Below are 23,568 nucleotides of genomic sequence, written 5' to 3' on the forward strand. Positions count from 1 at the left end.
CTGTTCATTGAATCCACATACCTGAAGTCAGATCCATTATTTTCCAATATCATAAAGTCAACACAGAGAAATGACACAGCATTTTTCCCCCTCATGATACTTCCATCTATGAGTATTTACTGTCTGAAAATATAGTAACTGCTCCAGGTTGGGGGAGATGGCAGAAGGGAAATAAAATAGTTGCAATGTAGTTACTTGCAAATAATGTTAAAGAGAGACAGTGACCAAGTTGCACAATTTCTTCACACTGAGAAAAAAAAACACCTGATAATTTCGCCAGAGCATGGCCTCCAGTTTTGTAGAAACCATACTTATGGTTTAATTAAACTAATGGTTAGACAAATATTGGGTACGATACAGATTTGGCAACATTGGCAACAAATTAAGTTGGGGAAAATGGGAAAATCAGTCTGGTTTCCTCATTGGAGGGTATGTTATGTCCCTATTTGGGCTAATAATTCTAAATAATTAAAGCTACAGCTGTGAATATGACCTCTTCTTGCGAAGAAAGGAAGCTGTATGAGGGCTGCTGCTGCTTCAGCTTGTCATGAACCTTCTTCACAAAATCAGAATAGATCTTGTAATCTCGGTAAGACTGGAGGGCTATCAGAAAAACAGGCTGATAGGCATCTAGGACACTGCTGTTCTCATTATTCCAATCCTCTTCCAAAAAATTGTCCTGGAAAACAAAAAGGGGACTATGAGGGAGTACTGTTAGTAATAAATCTTAAACAGTTAGCTGGATGCTTCCCTCAGTTCTATAGTGTTTAACATGAATGAATATAATGTACTGTTGCAACCTTTGGTCACAACAACCAGTGTTTTATATGGACAGAGCACTACGAATGCTAAATATCTACAATTACCTCAAATACAAAAAAACTGAGGCACCTATTGCACAGCATTAGATTTCAATCTTATGCATTGGAGGCTGGTGGCTCCAATATCAGTGGGGAAGTGAATCCAGTCCAGGTTTCAGTCAGAACTCTAAAGGACCTATCCAAGGTGTAAAGCACCTTGGATAGATCCTGTAGAGTCTTGACTTGTTCTGACTGAAACCCAGAACAAATTCACCACCCCACTGACAGTGGAGCCACCAGCCTCCACAGCTTTTATGTTCCCTTTTACTCTGCATTGTGTGAGAGCTGCTGCACCACAGGTGCATTTTTAGGAAGTACACATTTTTTCCATGCACATTTTTCAAGTGTACCCATGCTGTTGAAACACATTTGTGGGTGGGTGTCTGCGAATCACATTGTAAGTTCAGAAATATATGGACTTCAACCACAGATTGCATTTGACTCCATGTTCAATCCAGGAGATGCAAGCTAGGTAAATCCTGATGAAAAACTAATTGAAATGAATTTCTAGCCTCAATTTTCAAGAGGGACAATACTGGCATGGAGAAGAGCCACCACGTGTGCATTCCTACATTAAAAAACAGTATCCTGGGCTGCAAAGTTAATATGAAAATGTGCCCTAAGGTAGTAAAGTTAGGTGGTAGAATTCTGGACTGTACCACTTCAGAGCACAAAGGAGGAATCATATTTATTTATAATGTTTCCCCTTACACATGCACAAAACCCCATCACTACATGGAGTAAAGTAGCACATCAGAGAGAAGGATTTAGTATAGACCTTTACTTCATAGTTTACCAGTTTAGTACACGTAAGATCGTTTTATGTGGGTGAGTTGACCATTTAAGAATATGACACACTGACAACCATTTAGAACAGCTCCCAGCTATCATTGAAGAGCCAGTATAGTGTACCAGTTGGACTGGGCCTTAGGTTCTAGTCCCGATTTGGCCATGAAACTCACTGGGTGACTATGGGCCAGTCACTGACTTTCACCCTAACCTATGTCACAGATATGTTGTGGGGATAAAATGGAGAGGAGCAGGATTATGTACACTGCCCTGGGGTTCTTGAAGAAAAGGCAGGATATAAATGTAATAAATAAATAAACTTGGCACTTATCTATCAAACTCCTTAGTAAAATTCCTGAAGTACAGATTTAGGGATTAAAATGTGTGTTTGTGTGTATTCCACATTTCCTCTGGGATGCTCAGGACAAAAGGTTTCTTTCCCTATATATCCCAATTTTATCCTGAGGTAGATTAGATAAAATATAGTGCTTAAGGTAAGCTTCATGGCTAATGAAAAATTTAAACCCAGGTCTTGTCAGCCCTATTCGAGCAGTGTAAATACTTCACCATGGGCTACCCATCTGCTCTTTTCCAACCCATCAGCTACAGAAAATGGGCACTTCTGGAGCCAAAGAGAACAATGCTTATTGGTTGGTGAGTCTGGAGGATGTTTGTCTTCTGCAGTATGTGGCATGTCTAGATTGACTTGTTTGAAACAGTTACCCATTATCTTACTGGCACCTCTCCCATGGTGCATTTTATTGTCAACTTTTCCTTTTGGATGCCATGTCATGGATGATGTGAACGAATCTGGATGATATGAGCTAATGTGGACATCAGCTTATATCATCCAGATTAGTTCTGCAATTGCAGAACAAAACTGCCATTGTTATTGCAAGCCCAGTTGTTGTTTTAATGTTCTAAATAATGTTTTTAGAACAAGGAAATAAAGAAACGCAGGTACTACTGACCTCAAACTGCTGAAGGACAAAGAACACATATGGCCCATTTGTCATACCTAGTTCTTTGGCCTCTAACAAAATGGATCTTGCATCCAAAGAACTGCAGATCAAAACAATAACTGCAAAAGAAATCATAGAGATTAGTTCCCAGTTCATCCAAAAAGTCAGTGTACAAACAAACCAAGTCAATGATAGCAATCAATGGCTGGTATTTTAAAGGTGAATGAAGTTAAAATAATGTATACATCAATGCACAAGTGTATTGATCCAGCATGGCACTTCTCATGTTATGTTCTTATGATGGGAAGCCACCATTGGTTGGATCTAGTTAAAAGGAACAAACTAGTGATATGTGGGGAGGAAACCCTGCAATTAGCTGCAATTACCCTGCAATTAGCTGCAACTACATAGAATGGAAGCACCACCTGTGACATTCTCTTCTCACTGAAGACAAGGAATTTTCCTCCTCCTGTTTTAGAAAGATCCATAGATAAGGCCTTTATATATTTACTTCTGTTGGAAAATAGCAGGAGCTGCCAATTAAGCTGTTCTTTCCCAAAGCTACTGGAAGCTACTAGCCCACAAATATGTGAATAAGGAACTGTATCTAATTAGTATCTCCCACTGACAGAATAGCTTCTGTCCATGGAACGGGGAGGGGCAATTTGCCCTCCCACTCAAAATCTGTTAAACAGATTTGGAGGTCTGCAGGGGGAGGCAAGGAATGGAAAGTTCCTTTGCACAAACAGATGCAACATTGGATTTCACTCAAAATGCTCCAGTATTGCTGAACATTGAAAATATTCTTTAATTTTCATGCATGTCTTCTGAAGTGGACAGTATTTTTCTTTCTATAAGATTATGGGCTAAGTTTATTTTTATTAATGTACCTATCTTTACATCCAAAGATCTCAGAGATTCATTAAAAAAAGTTTTTCTGAATCTTACTTCTGGCAACAGATGCTATATAGTTGAGCTTTTCTTGGTGGAGGTTTTGATCTCTCGTATTGTATCTCACTTTAGCAGTGATTGTGATATTGGTTTTGAGTTGGTTTTCTATAGATGTCCATAATTCCTCCATTTCACCCCAAGTGAAAACATCACTTGAGCTTCCAAAGAGACCAATATATCTCCATCCAAAATGCTGAAGAGTTTTATGCAGTACTTCCCCTATCATTTGTAGAGGGGAGACAAGATTGATATAAGTGTCATAAAGAAAGGAATCATCCAGCTTGGCACTACGGCCAACAAATCCAAACATGGGGATGTTCCACCAAGAAGCTAGCAAACCAGTAACCTAGGTGGGGGGGAAATAGAATTATATTAATATATACATTTAAAATACAACAATCAAACCATAATGAATAGGATTTACTTCTAGTTTATTGACCATTATGGTACCTGAAAGGAATGTTAATTCACTTACATTAAGATTTTAATTTACTCAGAAGTTAAGCGATTTCATAATCAGATGTTATGTTCTCCTTCCTTCCTTCCTTCCTTCCTTCCTTCTCTCTCTCTCTCTCTCTCTCTCTCTCTCTCTCCGTGTGTGTGTGTATGCATGTTCGTGTGTGTTTATGTGTGCGTGTCCTGCCATCCAGGACTTGATCCTGGATGAGTGTGCAGACTTGGGTTCTCCGTGTTACAGCAGGGAAGACCTGGGTGTGTGTGGAGAGGCAGAGTCACAGTGGTCTATAGTGATTCTATCACCCTGTCTGGGTGCCAAAACATGCAGTCTTCCAATTTTGTGTGTGTATCTAAAGGTGGATTAGGAATTCAACCTGTGCTGGATGGGTTTACTCTCCCCCTGAAGTCTCAGGATCACAGTCTCGGTGTACTCCTGGACTTAGACCTCAACCTAAGCCGGATCTACACTACTGCTTTAAAGCGCTTTATAACAGTTTTATAGCACTTTAAAGCAGTTAAAGTGCTTTATAACTGTTATAAAGCACTTTAAAGCAGTAGTGTAGATCCTGCCCTAAATGCTCAGGTCTTGGCTGTGGCATGGAGTGCACTTGCACAGATAAGGCTAGTACACCAACTGTGTCCATTCTTAAAGGTGATTGAACCTGCAATGACATGTCTTAGTTACATCCCATTTGGACTCATGGAATGCACTCTACATGGGGCTGCCTTTGAAAACTGTTCAGAAATTATATCTGGTCCAGAATGCTACAGTCAGATTGTTGACCAGGGCAGGTTCCAATGAGGACATGACTCTCTTGTTACAACAGCTTCATTGCAATGATTTAAAGTGCTGATTATGATCTAAAAAGCCCTATATGGCTTGGTGCCAAGCTACCTGAAAGACTGCCTTCTCCTATATGAGCCTGCCCAGTTTTTAAGAATTCCTTCTCTTGGTAATGCCACCTACAGAGGCATTTAGAAGTGATGCAAGAGAGAGCCTTCTTGGTGGCTGCTCCCAGGCTTTGGAACTCCCTGTGAAGGGAGTTTCATTTGGCTCACTCTCTGTTGTCCTTCTACCAACAGGCAAAGACATTTCTGTTCAAGCAGGCCTTTGGCTTGTTATATAGTCTGCTGGGGGTCAGTACTGTTTTTATCCTGTAACTTTTGGTGTGGTTTTATATGTGTTTTGTTTTATTATTGATTTTAACTACGTTTTTAAAAAATATTTGTATGATTGATTGTTATCTATCTTCAGCACCATTTTCTTGGTGGAAAAGAGATGTGTGCATGTGTGCGTGCACACACATACACATGTGTGCATGTGGGTGTGTCTTGTTCCCCAACCTCAATCTACCATCTGGCTCTGAAGAGGACTCCTGACCCCCACTATGCCAGGGCCTGCCAGACCAGAAGATGTGGTTCTACCTGAGTCTTTGGATGAAGGGGATATTCCCCCATTACAACTTTCACCACTCCATTGGAAAAGTAACTACAAAATCAGACAATGGCCCTTTAAGAAACAAACCATTTATCTAAGGGGTGGAGCTAACTGCAGATCTAGAGCTGCTGGCCTTTATAAGGCTTCAGAAGGCATTTGTCTGTTGTTGAATCAACAGTTCTCTTTGACTGAGGGCTCCGCTAAATGAGTGATTTATTGCATGCTCATGATTGGCCACTCACTGAAATTTTCAGGTTGATTTTATGATGTCATCAACAACCAGGACATCTCCCACTGAATCTCTGGAAATCCCAGGATAAAAAGAACCACTTTTAAAGTGGTAATAGCTGAGAAACAGAAGGATATTCTGCCAATCTTCTCTCTCAGTAGAAGTTAATGGAACTGAACAGTGGGGAAGTATTCAATTCAAACCCCTTGTTAACCCTCTCCTCCCATGTAATTCAACCCATAACAATGGGACCAAAGAAGCAGGAAGCATAAAAGCCCTGGGTAAGCAACACAATTTCCCTTAATGTAGAGACACTTTCAGTCTCAGCTAACTTGGAGCTGTCTAAGGTCCTGAAAGACCCTGCCAGGTCTAATCTTGCTTTGTTATTGAACAAACCATACCTCACTTGACTCAACTTGACCTGAGGTTGTCTTGACAGTGCTGCATTGGCACTGTGTTTCCCCTAAACCCCACAGTTTCACTCCTGTGGAGTTGTGCCTGGTAATCCCCATTCCAAGAAGGGGGCGGGGGCGGTTCTGGAAGTCATCCAAGTACTAGAGCTGCCCCCCTGCCCTCTTCCTGGCTTCCAGCAAACAATTGTTGGTCACCATACTCCCAAAATGCTCCCCAAATTAACCACAGAATGAGGTCAGATGGCAGAAGACCTGGGGTGACCTCACTCCCACTGAAAAAGTTGGGGTAAGTACTAACTTCTTAACTGTGCAACTGATGCAGCACTGATTCAAGGCCACCACAGGGCTTTGAGCATGAATGTTAATTATATGTGTGAATATAGGAACCATGATTGAGTAGTGCTTCCTGTATTCCTGCATATCAATAATGTCTCAAAGCATTCCAAGTTTTGTTCAGTTTCAAGTCCATCCATAATGAATGTAGGTTCTGCCAGAGTAGTGCTTCCCTGTAGATTGGTTCTGACCCAGAGATCCATGATAAGCATATAGAGTTCTTGTGGGATCCCACATTCACCCTAATGTTAGGAGCAGTTCTATACATACAAAGAATTGCATATGGAACTGGTCATCTAACATGGGATCTTTGTAGGCACATCTTAGTGTCCAGCATGTATGAACTCACTTTATCAGGATGGTAGGGAGTGATCCAGAGAAAACCATGTGAAATCAGTGAGAGCTCTTCACTGTGCTATATGAATGGTGGAGGACATAATATGGTTCGTGCTGCTAGAATGCCTACCAGTTTAGTTTGTTTATTTATTTATTTATTTATTTATTTCATTTATATCCCACCTTTTTTCCTTCAAGGAACCCCAGGTGGTGTACATAATCCTCCTCCTCTCCATTTTATCTTCACAACAACAACTCTGTGAGGTAGGTTGGGCTGAGAGTCTGTGACTGGCCCAAAGTCACCCAGTGGGCTTCCATGGCTGAGTGGGGACTAGAACCCGGATCTCCCGACTCCCAGTCCAACATCTTAGCCACTACATCTCACTGGCGGATTCAAGATGGCGCCTGCAGCAGCAACAGTTCCTTTTGGAGCTCCAGGAAGGTTTTAATTTTACTTGTTTTAATTCTACTTTTACTTACTTCTTTGCCTTGCCTTGCCTTTGAAGTTTGAAGTTTGAAGCTACGAGAGAGTCGGAGTGTGGGAGTGTGGGAGTCCACTCTGGTATTTGACTGTTTGACTACTATCTCCTTCCTCAAATCTGAAAGTTAATGCTGGCTAACAAGATTTCAGAAGCTCGGCGTTTTATCTGTCCTTTAGGGGTCAGGAGGGCTGAAAGGTTTTCCATACCCATAGTTTAGCTAGAGAATACTTACTAGAGCTTCAGTGGAGGAGGGCAGCGTCTCCGGCTTGGGTGATAAAGGCATCGGAGACTGAACTGCGGAGGAGTTATGAAGGAGGTTTGCAATTAAAAAGCCAGATACGCACTCAACTTCTAGCTGTGGGGAGATAGTCTCTGAAAATAATTGAACAATGGTGCTAACTAGAAAGGACTACAAAACCCTTGGGCTTGTTCCTGTATCTACAGGTGTTCTCTTAAAGAAGCACAAAGTTCAAACAGAAATCATCAACTTCCTTACAGTCAAGGAGAAGGAGGGGGAAAGGGAGGGGGTGGAGGAGTTGGAAGATGCGAAACCACACTCCCCAGTTCCCCCTAACTCTAATTTGGACTGGAGCTTGGATCTTAAAGGGAATCTCCATGACTACAAAGACTACAAAGAGGATTCCGATCCAGTCAGCCTTGCAGCAGAGCTGACTCTTGCAGAGAGTTTAGCACCTCAAGAACCGTATCAGTCGCCAGATAAACTCCACCTACCTCCTGACAATTCTACCCAGATAGAGGAATTAATGGAAAGGCAAATTGCTGCGATGGTTCCAGGCAGGAAAGAGGCTCCAATTCAACCCTGCACGATAAATGAGGACGGTATGCCAATCCTAGGAGGTCTTCTTACGTTAACAGAAGACATTGAACATATAAAATCTTATCTGGCTGAATGCAACAAATTATTAACTACTTTGGCGGAAATCTATAAAAGCACTTGGTTAAGTTCCAATAAAGTAACAATTGGACTGCCGACTAACAATAAGAGCCCCCCTACAAGGGGCACAAATATGCCAGGGGGGAAAGCGCGTATTAAGGGAGGCAGCAAAAGACGGGCTATAGCCACAAAGAAAACTAAAAATGTAAGAAATCCAAAGCCAGCTCATTTTTAAAAAATGGATTATAAGAAACTTTTTAAAATACTTGACAACAGCTTAAAATTGAATTCCAACCAGAATATGGAGAAATCCCCCATGAAAAGCAAGGTAAATCAAAATAACAACAAACACTATTCAGAGACTGCTATGGGTAACCTAACCCAGACCCCAGTGTTTACATCAATTCAAAAGCAGGATTTTACAAGGAAGAGCCCTATAATCCAGGATCCATGGATTCAAATCCTGATAGAAACCAAAACACCTCAAAAGACAATTGTAAAAGATTGTACCTGGAGACTAGTATTGAATCGAAATAAATTAGTCTTATCAAAGTATCCAAAACCAGAGGGGATTTTATCACAAAATGAACGTAAACGTCATTTCTATAAAATTTTGGAACTGGTTCTTCCAGGTCTCTTTTCAATAGAGGACCTAATAAGGGTTGAATACCTATATTTTAATGTCTTTCGTGCTTGTGCAGTAGTCACATTTTGCAATTGGAATTCAGCTAAGATAGTGTATGATTGTAGGGGCCTATTAAGCAAGCGTGGTATATTGGTTTCTAGATTATTTGAGAACTGGGCACCTCCCCTTCCCTTGGGTCCCCACTTGCCCACACATACTAAAAGTGCTTGAATTGAGGAATCATCTAATCATAATAATCTAATTGACTTTGATAGTGCAGGGAACAACCCTTCTATCCATGAATGCTCGAGTGATTTAGAGACATGAGAACTTTTACATCCTGTTGACTATGGACAAAGGCTGACATCACAAAAGAGGAAAGTACCCTTCGATGCTGAAGAGCAGAAGTTACTAGAGTCCTTCTCTGCTCTATCTCATGATGCACAAAATGAAATTGTTGATAGACTCAATTTCTTAAAATCACATTTGGAAAAAATGAAGGTGGGGCAAAGAAACCTAAGTGATCACGGGGAGGTCCACCGAACCATAGAGAGTCCGGTAATAGACCAACAAGTGAACAACATTGTAAGTTGGGAGTGTGCTGAGCTGAGAGCTTTGGGCGAAAAGATATGCCCTCCATGACAACAGGTTACTGTAGAGATAAATCCACTCACCTGTAAATGTGATCCTGACTATACCCCTAAAAATCTTGCTATTGCAAAAACAGCAACTGTCTCCAAATTAACCTGGTTTGAGATGAGAGAGCTGGATGTGGCGGAAATTGGTTCTCCTCAGAAAGCAGCTGCGATAGGAGGACACCTACCTAATGTATATCATCCAATAGTTTCAAATGTGAGTAAATTGAGTCCACTTATGGAGGCCATTGAACTTGCTGAGGATGAAGTTGGCGCAGTAGGATCAATTAGGGAAAAGGAGCAGACCCATGAGAGAAGTAGGGCTATCTCCAAGGGAAAAGCCGATGTACAATCTCCTCATAAAATGGTTCAGAGGACTCTCTTGCCAAACCCTAAAGGTTTGAGCCTGAAAGGGTTGAACTCTGCAGCTCCCATAGTAATGTGTAGCCCTTTGAGTTTCCCTGTTGGAAAGACTCAGTATACCCTGGATTGACCAAATCTATGCCATCAGAATTCACAACTAACATTGCTTTCTTGGAACGTTGCAGGCTGGCAGAGCAAGACTGCTGATCCATCTTTACAGGATTTTATTAGCCATCACAATATCCTACTGCTACAGGAGACTTGGATAAGGGAGGAACTGGAAATGAATGGCTTTGCAACCTACTCTTTAAAAGCAGAGCCAAGTACTAGGGGAGGGCGTTCTAAGGGAGGCCTTGGGATTTTGGTTTCAACTAAACTCAGAGCCACCTTCACTAGTTCAGATTGTTTACCTGGTATTGCAATTTCTCTAGTGATTTAATTTCTCCTTGTTATTAATAAATGTTTATCTACCCACTTTGAGTAAAAAACATCTAAATAAAGATAGGTGGTTCAGACTGCAAGAGTTCATTGAAAGAAAGACATCTGAGCATCCAGGAGCATCTGTGATACTGGCAGGAGATTTTAATGCCAGAATTGGTCCGAATGATGAAGCTCTCTACCGCCATTATGGTGAACACCCTCCTGAAACAGAGGTGGCACATCTACTACCTGAAAGGCAGTCTAAAGACAGTGGTTGCAATTACTCCGGATTGTGCCTCCTACATATGATAAATTATTTAGATTTAGTGTTGTTAAATGGGGGTACAGAGGGAGACAGAAAAGGTGAATACACATTTTTATCAGGCTCTGGAGCATCAACAATTGATTATTTTATTTAGGGGTGTGCACGGACCCCCCGCTCCGCTTCACTTGCAAATCCACCATTTTCCGGATCGGGCCGCTCCGCCCCGCCCCCGCTCCACCCACTTCCGCTCCGCTCCGCTCGGAGCTCCGGATCCGGATCCGGAGCTCCGTTTCCCCCCCCATAGGCTTGCATTGAAAGCTAAAAAATTATACAACTTTTTTTCTGTTCAAGTTAGAAACCTCACGTTTGGCACCATGACACCTCATGGGGGTATACACACGCACGCCAAGTTTCAAAGCAATCCCATCATCCCCTGATTTTTGGGGAATTTTTGAAAATCGGGCACCCCATTCACACCCCTTTCCATAGCTCCGTCAATTTGCACGTTAGAAACCTCAAACTCGCCACCATGAAAGCTTATCCAGGGATACATACGCACGCCGAGACTCAAGGCAGTCCCATCATCCCCTGTTTTTTGGCGGGGCTTAAACCTGCAAAATTTGGAACTTCCAAAACTCCAAGTGAGCGCAGGAAGGACTTCTCCCCTGAGTCAAAGCCACACACACACAACATCCCTGCGAGGTGGGCAGGGGAGGAGGGAGGGAAGGCAGGCAGGCATGCAGCTGGCATTTCTGGGGGCATAAGGAAGTGAGCCAAGGATAAGCCAGTAATGCATATAAAATGGAATAAATCAATAAATAAACAAAGGAGGGGTGGAATTAAAAGCAGCAGTGTTGCTGAATAAACAGCAAGAAGATTTTTTTAAAAAAGGCTATATCTGTCTTTTACCAGCAATAGGGGGACGTGCCCGGGGGAGGGGGAAGCAGCTGCCAGTTCAACTCAAGACAGCCACCAACAGCTCTGAGATTAAGAAGTAAACGCTCACTTCAACTCATAACAGGCATCGCTCCACCACTAAAAAGTGAACATTCACTTCAACTCATGATAGGCATTGCTCCACCGTTTTACTCTCTTTGGAAGGCTCTAATGGCCTTCCAGTGCAGGAGAGAGTGGGGGCACGTCCACAATGAGATGCCCTAGGGGAGCTCATCCCCTTGCACCACATCTTTTCAGTTGTTCCCCAAAGTTAGGGTGGGGAGCAGTGCTGTGTTTCTATCTCTTGTGCTTCTATCTCTTGTGCTTCTATCTCTTGTGCTATCATCAAGAGCTTCGGCTATTGGGCGGTATAAAAATGTAATAAATAAATAAATAAATAAATAAATCTCTTATTCTTGGCTTAGTATATGATTTCAGGTTGTGTTTGTGCATTTGCTGGGGCTACTGTGTTAAAAAACACGGGGAAAAGCCCGTTCAGATGAAGAAAGAGAAGTTTCCCAGAATCCCAAGTTACCTGTTTTGCCTATGCCCTCCTCTAACTTTGGGATCATCATGACCGGGAGCTGACTCTGCCCCTCAGCCCTTTGAAAAAGGTATTTTTCCTGCCGATTTTTTAAAAACTTCTAGCGCGCGACCCGTACGACGCAGAAAGTTGAGAGTAGTCTCAAAATGAACCCCATCCACGACTCTCTGTGCACAAGAATTTTCAGAACGATAGCTTAAACCCCCCCCCAGTTATCCCCGATTCTTTCCCTCAATGCAATCCCTCAAAACGCCGTTTGAGCCGCGCGGTTGACCCGATTTTCAAAAAAATATAGCACGCGACCCACACAACGCAGAGAGGTGAGAGTGGTCTCAAAATGACCCCCATCCACGACTCTCTGAGCACAAGAATTTCCAGAACAATAGCTTCAAAAACAACCTAGTTATGAGCGATTATTTGCCGCAATGCAATCCTATGGCGAAATGTTTTCAAGATGGCGACCGGAGCGCTCCGCCTGAACTAGGAGCTCCGAAAAATGGTCGCTTCTCTTCGCCTTGCTTCTAGGGGTCCGCAGTCCGCTCCTACTCCGCCTCTGGGTAAGGCGGAGCAGGCCAATCCGCTACTGCTTCTACGCTCCTAATCGGAGCGGATCACACCCCTAATTTTATTGTATCGTATAATCTGTTAAATTTGGTGATTAGTTGCAGGGTGGGTACATGTACAGAGAGTGACCACCTTCCTTTAATGGTACTCCTGAACCTTAGGGATCAGGAAGTCCATGCAGATCATGGACCTTGGATCTTCCCTGAGCCTGAAATTAGAGCCTCACGTGTAAGATGGTCTGGCAGGTTAGATAACGACCTACGGCTATTGTTACACTCAGAAAATTGTCTTAGATTGCGAGACACTTTGCTAACTGCGGGGTTCTCGCAAACTGTCTTAGAGTCGTATCAAGAGATTATTTTACTCTTTCAAAATTGTTTGACTCGGAAAAAAACCACATATGTCCCTCCCTGTAGATCCAAACCTTGGTTTGACCAAGATTGTGTGGATATGAAGAAATCCTTAATAGATAAATACAGGAGGTACAGGGAATTGGATTTGCCGACTCTACCCTCTGAATGGTTGTCTTTAAAGAAGAGATATAAAAACTTGATTAAGGAGAAAAAGAATCAGGCACGGAGAGTGGATTGGCAGAATCTAATTTTCGCTTCAAGGGCTCGGGACACAGCCACCTTTTGGAGAATTGTCTCCTCTGGTTGGCAGAGTAAACCAGGTAGAATGGACTTTCATATTCCTGTTAAGACCTGGGAACTATATTTTAGTGAACTGTATGCAGAAAGACAAACTGGAATCTCACTGTCGCAAACTGAACTGGCGAATATCCCCGATTGGCCTCCCGTTTCTATTTCTGAAATTAAAAGCCTTATTTCTAAACTTAAACAAGGTAAAGCACCCGGGAGTCATAATATCCTTCCTGAGATGCTTAAGGCCAATATGGAGTGGTGGGCCCCTGTTCTAGCAGTCTTATTTACTTGTATCAATAGGACAGCATGTATACCAGAGGACTGGGGCCTTGCTACAATTGTTCCGATATATAAAAAAGGGAAAAGAGGGGACCCTGCTAATTATAGGCCAATTAGTCTGCTGAGCATTGTGAGTAAGTTGTATGCTAGCCACCTCCTTGAGAAACTTTTAAGCTGGATGGAGGAGGAAAATCTTCTGGAAGATGAGCAGGCAGGCTTCAGACCTGGGCGTTCCACAGCGGATCAAGGACTTGTACTACAACATCTGGCTGAGAAATACTCCTCTGCTTCCGGAGGGGCACTTTACACAGCCTTCATCGACTTTAAGTCTGCTTTTGATTCAATCCCGAGAGACAGGTTGTGGCAAAGGCTTGAGGATACCAACATTGATAGGCGATTGCTGTTTCTTATTCGTAGCCTCTATGATAAAACGTGGGTGCAGGTGAGATGCGACCGTGTAGGCCATCTGACCAGAGCGATTCCAACTCACATTGGTGTTAGACAGGGCTGTGTTCTTGCCTCCACCTTGTTTAACATTTATATCAATTCTTTGGTCAAGGGGCTCTCTGAGATAAACTCTCACCCTCCCAAGTTGGCACATAGATCGTTGCCCATTTTACTATATGCAGATGACGCGGTACTTCTTTCTTTGACATGCATTGGCTTGAGGCGGTTATTAAGAGCTTTAGGCATCTATTGTAAAACCGAAAAGTTGGTAATTAATTACACTAAATCTAAAGTCTTGGTTTTTACCAGAAAGCGGATTAAACATCATTGGCAGATAAATGGGCATTTAATTGAACAGGTTAAAACCTATAAATATTTGGGAGTCATCTTTCAATCGTCTGGCTCATGGAAGAGTCAAATCTCTAATGCCATTGCAAATGCACAGAGGAGTGCCAAATCACTAATTTCTTTTTTTTATGCCAAAGGAGGACAGTACATACCATCAGCCTTACAAGTGTTTTCCGCCAAGGTATTAACACAATTGCTTTACGGTGCACAATTTTGCACTTACAGCAATTTTACTGCTATGGAATCCACCCAAACAAAATTTCTGAGAAATATTCTTTGTCTTCCAAGCTGTGTGCCCAACGTACTTCTACGTCTAGAGACAGGTCAAATCTCGGTTGAATCCCGTGCCTGGAGGTACAAGTTAAACTTCTGGCTAAAAATGACATTCTCTCCTCAAGGCTTGGCCCCTTTGACTCTGACTGATGCATTCCAGTCTAAATGGAAAAGGGCTGTGAACGAAAAATTGGGCATTTTGGGTTTCTCGCGAAATGCCATTTTGACATTAGGCCTTTCAAAAGCCAAGGAGGATATATATCAGCGTATTAGTGATATTGAGTTACAAGATCATATAAGAGCAGCAACCCCATATCCTGAATTTAGAGATCGGGGGCAGGCTCTCCTTCCTGCAACATATTTAACTTCTTTAACTATTCCAAAATACAGGAATTCCAAAATTCACGCAGGCTAAATTTAATGTGCTTCTCTCTGCATTTTTGGAGGGTAAATTTAATAATATTCCATATTCTAAGCGCTTATGCCCCTGTAAAGCTGACATGATAGAAACTGTGGATCATGTACTGTTGTACTGCTCCTTTTATTGTGACTTTCGGCATACTTTCATCACTCCTATTTTACAAGGAATACCTGGGAGATCTGATGTGTTCTATACAGGCTATCTTTTGGCTGATCAGAACTCTCAAATAACCTCCAAGGTGGCTAAAGTTTGTGCTGCAGCAATTGCTTGTCGGCGTGGGATGATATCATCTGATTGTGACAATGTTTTGATCTATTAAAATATGTGGGACATATTTTAACTAATTAATTGTTACCATATATTGTTTTCTTCATAGTCTGATTTTATTCTGTTGGTTTGGGAATATTATATGTGCTTATATTGTTGTGTTGTTTTTTGCTGGTCTTGTGACCGTAAATAAAATTCATTCATTCATCTCACTGGCTAGTTGACTGCTGTATCTACACACAAAAATAAATACAAGCTTGCAAACATGGATCAACAGATTAGAAGATCCTGTACTAACTTTATGATTCACTACTGGAGGAGGAATATTCTGGTGTCATTTTATTGTTGGGTAACAAATCAGGAGCAAATTCTTGGTTTTTGACCAACTGAAACCACTAAAATCAACATGAACTTCTATTTCAGTTTTGTACATTATCTATATTTAGGGCATTGTCACCACTATGCTAAGGGCTGGGTAAAGTTTGGCTTTCCTAGATACTAGTTTTTTCACCTCTCCCTACAGGCCAGCCCAAGATATTTTCCTCTCTGAGTCAAAAGACAAGATGGCATCCCTCTCCTATTCCACACACAGAAGCTGATCAGTTTCGCAGTTAACAGTGGTAATGGGCAATTGTCTTCCATTACTCCTGAGGAAGACAGCAGGCTGGATTTAGTGGCAGGCAAGCCACGTGATATACACGCATCTGTCCTTCTACATCTTGCCACCATTCCCCACTCCCTACCTTCTGCCACCTGAGGTCGCTGCCTCACTCCGCCAGCCCTGTCTCCTCATCTTGAACTGTAGTGAGAAGTTCCAGGGGCAGTGATGAAGAGTTTAATTTCCTTTGAATAAGAAAGCACTAGAGATTTAAGGTGTTTCTGTATGCCAGATCTACGCCAAGCAGGATATAGCACTATGTAAACGGTATATAAGAGGCAGAAGCCACACCAAGCAGGATATAGCACTGTGAAAGCAGTGTGAAATCTGTATGAAAGTGATACATGGTATGTGTCAATGGGTCCCAACAGTTGTCAGTGCACTTCACTATGGCTATAAAGCGGTAGTGTGGCTCCTGCCTCTTATATACTACTTTCATACCACTTTCATAGTGTACTATCCTGCTTGGTGTAGATCTGGCCATAATACTTGTGTTATTTACAATGCAAAGCACAATGGAAGCAATACCTGTCTATAAGCGAACACCACAACCTACATCAGATTTCCATACAGCAACTTGTTCAGTTCCACCAAAGCTGCACCTCAGCCAAACTATTGACTTCTACTTTGCCTTAGTCAATTAAAACTGCTAGCCTATTTTATGCTATTAAAAAAAAATCCATAATATTTTGAAACAAGAGGAGGCTCCCTAGCCTAAATCCAAGATGTTTTGTGTATCTGGCTAAGGAAAACTAGGCCAAAGGCCCCTCTCCCAGTTGTGCTTGTACAAAAGAGATTTCCTTGCTTGAATGGAGCAACCATTCTGGAGCCTGCAAGACATTTTCCTTCACCTCAGTGCATTAAGATTCCTTTGTCACATATTTTGTTAGTCAATATTCGATCTCTAAACCACCCTTCCCACACCCATACTAATACCCTTCAGCCCTTCCAAATTGTGTCATCCTCACAGGTGCCATACCGCCTACTTAGCTGCTTTTAGGTCTAACCAGAGAACCAGCTAAAGAAGTTGAATCCACTTAAGGGCCCTGCCCCAGGTGGTCCATGTGCCTAGCATGGAAAGAGCAGCTCCCAAAGTAGGTAAAAAAGCAACCAACTGAAGCAAAAGAAGGGTCAGATTGAGTTTACAAGGGATGGTTTATCTATGGTTTGTAATGGGCGGAAGAAGCTTCATTAGTGTGAGGCTTTGCTATCAAAAGAACTGAATTAACCATAATGCTAATGCTCTACACAATAGATTCTCAATAGTGCTTGTATTCATAGCCTAGTGGTTCTAATCATATAATCCAAGGAGGCTGGGGCTGATAGGATGGATGTTACAACCTTGCTTAGTTTGCTCGTGTGAGTGCCAGAATATGAGATTTCACCTCTGGCAAAGTAGTGTGGCAGAGAATGGAACATGGAGCCCTGACATTTGGGACAACAAAACCATGGCCTTTAATTCAGCATTCACTGTGGATTTGATTTGTGATTTGTTGGATGGAAGTATATACATGAATCATTTTGTTTATTGAAATTTGAATATTTTCTTTTTGCAGATTTACCCTCTGTTAGAAATTGCCTGATATGCTGTGTTGTCACATTGGAAAATTGTGAAGGACCAAAAATTCTTTACAAGATGTCCCTCAGAAAATAACATTCGAAGCTGTGGCTTAAGAGAAGTGTATCAGTTTGACAACTCTACCTGTGTAGGAGGATCAGAATAGTGTAACAACAGAGTGAGCTTTTATAACTATAGGAGGGTGTTGCCGTAACAGCTGTAATGTTGCATAATTAAAAAAGCTCCAAGTAAAAGTAGCAAGGAGGAGATACAGGAGGTCAAAGACACAAGGCTGTTCTACTGAAACAGGTGAGAGGCTCGGAAGATAAAATGTATGGACTTTTGTTAGTCTGATTTCTTCCTTTCTTCTAAATCTATGTCTTGAGGACTGCAAGGTTGTGCAACAAAAGCACCAGAAAATCAGGATGTGAATATTCATCATCTAGTCTGAATGTGTGTGTAGTCTTTATGGATGAGAAGGGTGACTGAATTTATGGGTTGGATAGAAGAGCACCAAACAAATCAAAGGACATTCAACATAACAGGGAAACTTGTGAATGAATGTATTTGATATATATAAAAAGTAGATATATACAGGATGGTGTGTCAAATAGACAATAGGCCAACATATCTAACAATCAGTTCTGGTAACAATAGGATTAATTGCCAAAACAACAATGACCTGGGTCGTGTAGGCTTCTTTTCTGTCTAAACTTGCATAGGATTACAAGATAAAAGTCTCCAGCGTAGAAGCGATTTCAGACTGCTTCCTACATTCACAGGTGTGATTCAGAGCTTGTACTTCCTGTCTCTTTGGTGCGATTGATATGGATTGGATTACATGGGAGGAGAGAGGTGGGGAAGGTCCTGCTGCTGTTTCCCGGGGCTCTTTTAAAATGGCAGACACAGTTGAATCGAGGGCGTACCTCCCTCGCTCTCTCCCTGGCATGTGTGCAAAGGAGGGGGGTACTTATTGTCTGTTTCCTCACAGCCCGTAGGAAAGCCAGGACTTAACTTCTGAGTAGAAGTAAGATTTTGCTGTAAGTTTACAATGTTCATCACAATGAACACAATGGGACTTACTTCTAAGTAAGGGATAGGGATTGGCTCTGCCTCCCTTTGTTGCATGGAGGCATTTTACCCTCTTTTCCTTCCATTCAAAGCCCTTCCAAGGCAAGTTCATAGTGCAATGCCAGTTTTACAAGCTGCCAATTTCATGCCATTAGGGGGTTATTCCAGCTTATCTGTGATTTATTTTAAAAAGGAATAAGAGGGGGGAACTACAAGAGACCTTACCCCAGTCTATACGGAAGCGTTTCGGCGCCGGGAGGCACCTTGCACCCGCATTTGCCTTCCTTTCCAGCAGGAAAGGCAAGTGAGAATTTTCCTGCCCAGTGCCTCTGAAAAGTTATTTTAAAAAAAGAAAGAAAAGAAACGGGGTGGGGAGAGGAAAGGAACGGGGCCGTCCCTCTCCCCTTTTTAAATTTAAACAGCCCAATCTGCGGAGCTCCACATATTCAGATTGGTGGTTGCCTGGTTCTCCCAAACAAATTGAGTGTTGCCTGGTCCTCCCAAAGTTATATTTGTTTCTGCAGAGCTCCGCAGATTTAAAGCATCAAATTAAAAAGAGGGGGAGGAACGGCACTGTTCCTCTCCTCTCTGCCCCCTTTTATGTTTTGTTTTTTTACAGCCATAGAGCCGTTTCTGCTGCCTAAAAAGTCGGGGTAAATGCCCAATTTTTTTGGAGTGGATTTTCCAGGGTTTGGCCCTGGATGGCTTCACATTTGCAGCTGCGTCATCTGTCAGAAAATTCAAAAGTGCGCATTTACGGTGGTGTAAACAGCCATATGGACAACCCCCTCCGGTTTGGTTCCAGCATTGTTAAATTGACCCAGAAACTTCTGTGAGTGGCCAGCTCGTTTGGAGAACACTTGTGCAAGCTAGGAATGGCCCTGGTGCATATGCTCATGTTTTGAACCATCTTTGTTCCCTTAATAGATTGAAATCACATGAGAAAAAAGACTTTCAGACATACCTTGTTGCTACAGAGCCCAATTCAATTAAAGTTCTGTACTGATCTTTCTAAGCTGAGGGTTGCGTAGGTGCAAGATACAAAACTGGGTTTAAGATTAAAGATGCAATCCAATACATCTTATCCAAGAGGAAAGATGCAATCCTATACGCCAAGAGTACAAAATCTTTGGTCCAGGGTCACCACCCAGCCCTCTGGGGTTTCCAAGATGGTTATACCCTGGCTTTTGTGCCATTTCCTCCCATTATTATAAATATTTCTCCTAAGATGCTTCTCCTAAGACTTAGTTACTGGCAGTAAAAGTTTTAAGCTAAAATACGCTGGTATAGTTGGTGCCACCCTTTGGCTTTGGACACTTTTTCCAAAATGGAATTTGGCCCTGTGGGCTGAAAGAGGTTCATACCACTGCTTCACATACCTGGAAGTAAGTCCCATTGAATTCAGTGGGACTTGTTTCTGAATGGGCATGCACAGAGTTGTACTATTACTTACTTAATTACACCTGAGTCATCTGTGCTATCCAAGGCTTTGTTTCCAAGGAAGTATTAGGGAACACAGTATCAATGTCAATAAAGTGGCAGTGTCAACAGAACTCTGTAACATAGTAGTATCAAAAGGGCTTCTCTAAGTGAGCTATTTACAGCATGCTTGTGACTGGCCACTCATGGAAGTTTGCGGGTCAATTACATGATGTCTAGAACAGCCAGGAGGTCTCCTGTGCTATCTCCCCCTTATCCCACTGTCAGAAAACATAGAGATAATTAGCTTGAAAAAAAACCAAACCCACAAAATTGCCCTGTGTAAACATGGTGTTGTGCTATAATTCTGCCACTAGATGGTGGTGTTTTAATTGAATTGAATGGAAGATGCTGCTGAACGACACTGGCAGCTCTAGCAGGGTCCCAGAATGCCTAGGGCTAGACAACACTCTGCAATGCAACATACAAAAGGCTTATATAGCTGCTATGGCAAAGGAAATCTAGCATAGCTTTCCATTGGTAAGATCCTAACTGGGATTGTCCTTGGTACGGGCAAAGAAAAACAGCCCACAACCACTTGCCAAGCTAAGAGTCCTTTAATTCTCCTGATTGCAGAAGCCGTTGTTTGCACAGCAACCAGGGCTGACATTGCAGATTTCAATGAGGAGGAAAGAAATTTCCATAGGCGTAGCAAGGTTCTCAGCAAAGCTTAAAGCAGGAATGGGGAACTTATGGACTTCAGATGTGATTGCTCCATCAATTCCAGCCAGCATGGCCAGTGATCAAGTATTATGGGAGTTGTAGTCCAACATTTGGAGAACTACATGTTTTCCACCCAGACTTGAATGCATTTAAGATTAGATGGGGTTTCCATGTATTTTTAAGAGCAGTTTGGATTACTTTCTAAAATCTCTGGATAATTATAACAGTATTGTAACCGTCATTTTAGCATGCCGTGCATAGACCCATTTAGTTGTTTGTAATTCAGTGCATAAAACCAACTAATAGGCTAGAAATATAGATCATTCATGTGTTAATGGGCTGGGAAAGATTAACTATGGCTCTAGTTATACAGCAGCACATTTATTTTAGAAAAAGAGATTGATGAACTCGGTTCATAAAATGCAATCTTCAGGCCATTCTAAAAGGATGAGAGGCTACATTGCTTTTTTCTTTCTTTTTATCACTTTGTGTCTCAACCTGTGCAAAACATTGCTACATCTGAAGACTAGAAATACTGCTGACTTCTAAATTAAAAATTCTGGACTGTGGAAAAAATAACTATCAGTCAAAGTGATCAGGTTAGGTATTATTGTCTCCTAAATTCCAACTACTTGATGCTAGGATTGATGAAGGGTGCTGTTGCACCATGACCTGCCTTGTTGGTCCCTGGCCAATGGCTGGTTGGCCGCTGGGTGAACAGAGTGCTGGACTAGATGGACCCTTGGTCTGACCCAGCATGGTGCTTCTTATGTTCTTATGAACTGGCACACTCTGTAACTTCCTTGTGACTTCTTCTATTACCTAGCTTTAAAGTAGTCATATCGATCCATGGGAATTAGCTAAGATGGCCTGCAAATACACCCTTGTGCTGAAGATTCTTGAGTCTCTGAACAATCAATTTGGCCCTTTGGATTCCTCCTGAAGCACCTGATATCATTTAATGCTGCAGCAAAATGACAGTTGCACCTGATCTTATGTTCAGAATCACTAACACTCATGTAACTTAGGAATGACCTTGAATAATCAGTCAATAGCTTCAGCTATTGGGCGTTATAGAAATGTAATAAATAAATAAATATCATATTTATTTATTATACTTTTAAACCGCCCAATAAGTTCTCTGAATGCTGTACAATACATTAAAAACATAAAGTATATACTAATACTGAACTTATTCTCCAAGTACTTATCCTTCTGTAGAAAAAAAATGGTACCATCCATAGACAATAACGAGCTGTCAGCAAGAGTTGGAGAAGAAATCAAATGTAAGAGGGAGAATCCTGAACAGGGCCCCCCGATGAGGATTGAGCATGCTCAGTGGCCACTAAATCCTGAGTGACAGTTGAGGAACAAAATGAAAAAGGTGGTGGGATGAAATGGAGTATCCTGGAAAAGAGCATGCCTGGCTAGTGGGCCAGAACTCTAAACAAAAGTACTCTATTCTGCAACATTTTGTTGCAGAACCCACTTGTAGAAATACAAAGGTGAAGCCCAGTGTCACAAACTGTTGCAAAATCCAAAGAAATTAATCCAAGCTAAAAGCCAGTGCAATCATCAAAAAGCAGGAAGAACTTTTACTTTACCTCTGCTGCTTCTGAGCAAACTGGTCCAAACAAGGCCAAAATCTGGTCCTTTTGAAACTGGTTGATGAAAGCATGAAGGGACTTCTTAGCCTCACAGCCACAGTCAGCATATACAAACTCCAAGCTATAGTTGCGTAGGTAAGAAGGATCTGAATTGACTTTATCGATGGCTATCTGGAAAACCGTGCTTAACCTTTGGGCACTCAGGGGATGGGAGATATTCCAAGGAGCCTGAAAGGCTACTATGAGCTTGGACCTTTCAAGACCACTAACTGAATTAATGCAATAGATTGCAATAGCAAATGAGATCACTGAACAATAGTAAATGGGAACGAAATTCTGTGTGTATTTGCTCATGTGCCACAGCATCATTGGAAGAAAAACTAAGCTAACTGTTAAGTTGTAAACCTTCTGTTGTCCTTACCTCTGTGTTATTTATATTATTGCTTTAAATGGTTATATCAACACCTTTGCCCATAGCATGCCATTCATTAAACAGTACTAATTAACAGAGTCCATGATCACCATGGCATCTTTCTTTGCAGTAGCACCCTTTGCCTGAGTTAGTTTAATCAACAGGATATATTTAAGGCGTAGAAGGAAATTTTGGTCTCCCCAGCAGGCAGAAAACTTTAAATGAGTGTTTACAAAATGTCTTGTTTACAAACTTTCAGTATCTGGCAAAGTGCCAGGTACTATTTCTGCTATGTTGTGATGACAAGTGCAATCTAGACAGAAGTAATTATTAGTTTGCAAATAATAACTTCCCTTGTGTCTTGGAGAAGAATTTAGTGCAAACTTCAGCAGGTTTTCCTACAATTAGGGGTCTACGATCCCTGTTGATTGTTTCAGCATATTATCCAAATATTGGGGGATGGAGTGTAAAAGAGGTGCCCTAGCTGTGTTATACACCACTTTCAGCTGGTTGAAACTGATCCCAAATTGGAGCCCTGTCCTTTTTTGTATCTGGTCACTCTAGTAAGAGGGCAGGGCTCCTGCACCTTTAACTATTGTGATGAAGAGGGGATTTCACCAGCTGTTTCATGCATACAGATGACTCCTGGCGAAACTCCCTTTTCTATACAAAGGTTAAAGAGGAGGAGTCCTGTCCTCCTTAACATTTGGTCCTCCTACCCAGTGGGGCTGGCCTATCAGGCAAAATGACAGTGAGGTAATTGGTCATATAGATTTCCAAGGTGGGCCAAAAAGGCCTACTGGCCCATGCCTACAGCACCCAGTATTCCCAGAGCTTCATCCCAGGTACCTGTAGCGCTAAGCTGTTGGCGTTGTTGTTGCTACCGGGAGGCAAGATCCTTTGCATACCAGGAAATGGGTTTAAGGGGGGAAATGTTAAAAAATC

General features: G+C 41.9%; 1 protein-coding gene across 1 annotated transcript in view; it reads right to left on the reverse strand.

Moving 5' to 3' along the window:
* LOC134403145 (guanylate cyclase 2G-like) overlaps positions 1-22,565 on the reverse strand; it is a 58,507-nt gene extending 35,942 nt beyond the window's left edge. Inside the window, exons 1-4 of the mRNA XM_063133253.1 lie at positions 22,209-22,565; positions 3,560-3,908; positions 2,621-2,730; positions 494-679 (exon numbers count right to left, since the gene is read on the reverse strand). Of these exons, the coding sequence (XP_062989323.1) occupies positions 494-679; positions 2,621-2,730; positions 3,560-3,908; positions 22,209-22,565 (1,002 nt within the window). The remainder of the gene's footprint in view (positions 1-493; positions 680-2,620; positions 2,731-3,559; positions 3,909-22,208) is intronic.
* Positions 22,566-23,568: the final 1,003 nt, after the last annotated feature.

The sequence above is a fragment of the Elgaria multicarinata genome, chromosome 8 (genome assembly GCF_023053635.1).
Source record: "Elgaria multicarinata webbii isolate HBS135686 ecotype San Diego chromosome 8, rElgMul1.1.pri, whole genome shotgun sequence".
Classification (NCBI taxonomy): Eukaryota; Metazoa; Chordata; class Lepidosauria; order Squamata; family Anguidae; genus Elgaria; species Elgaria multicarinata.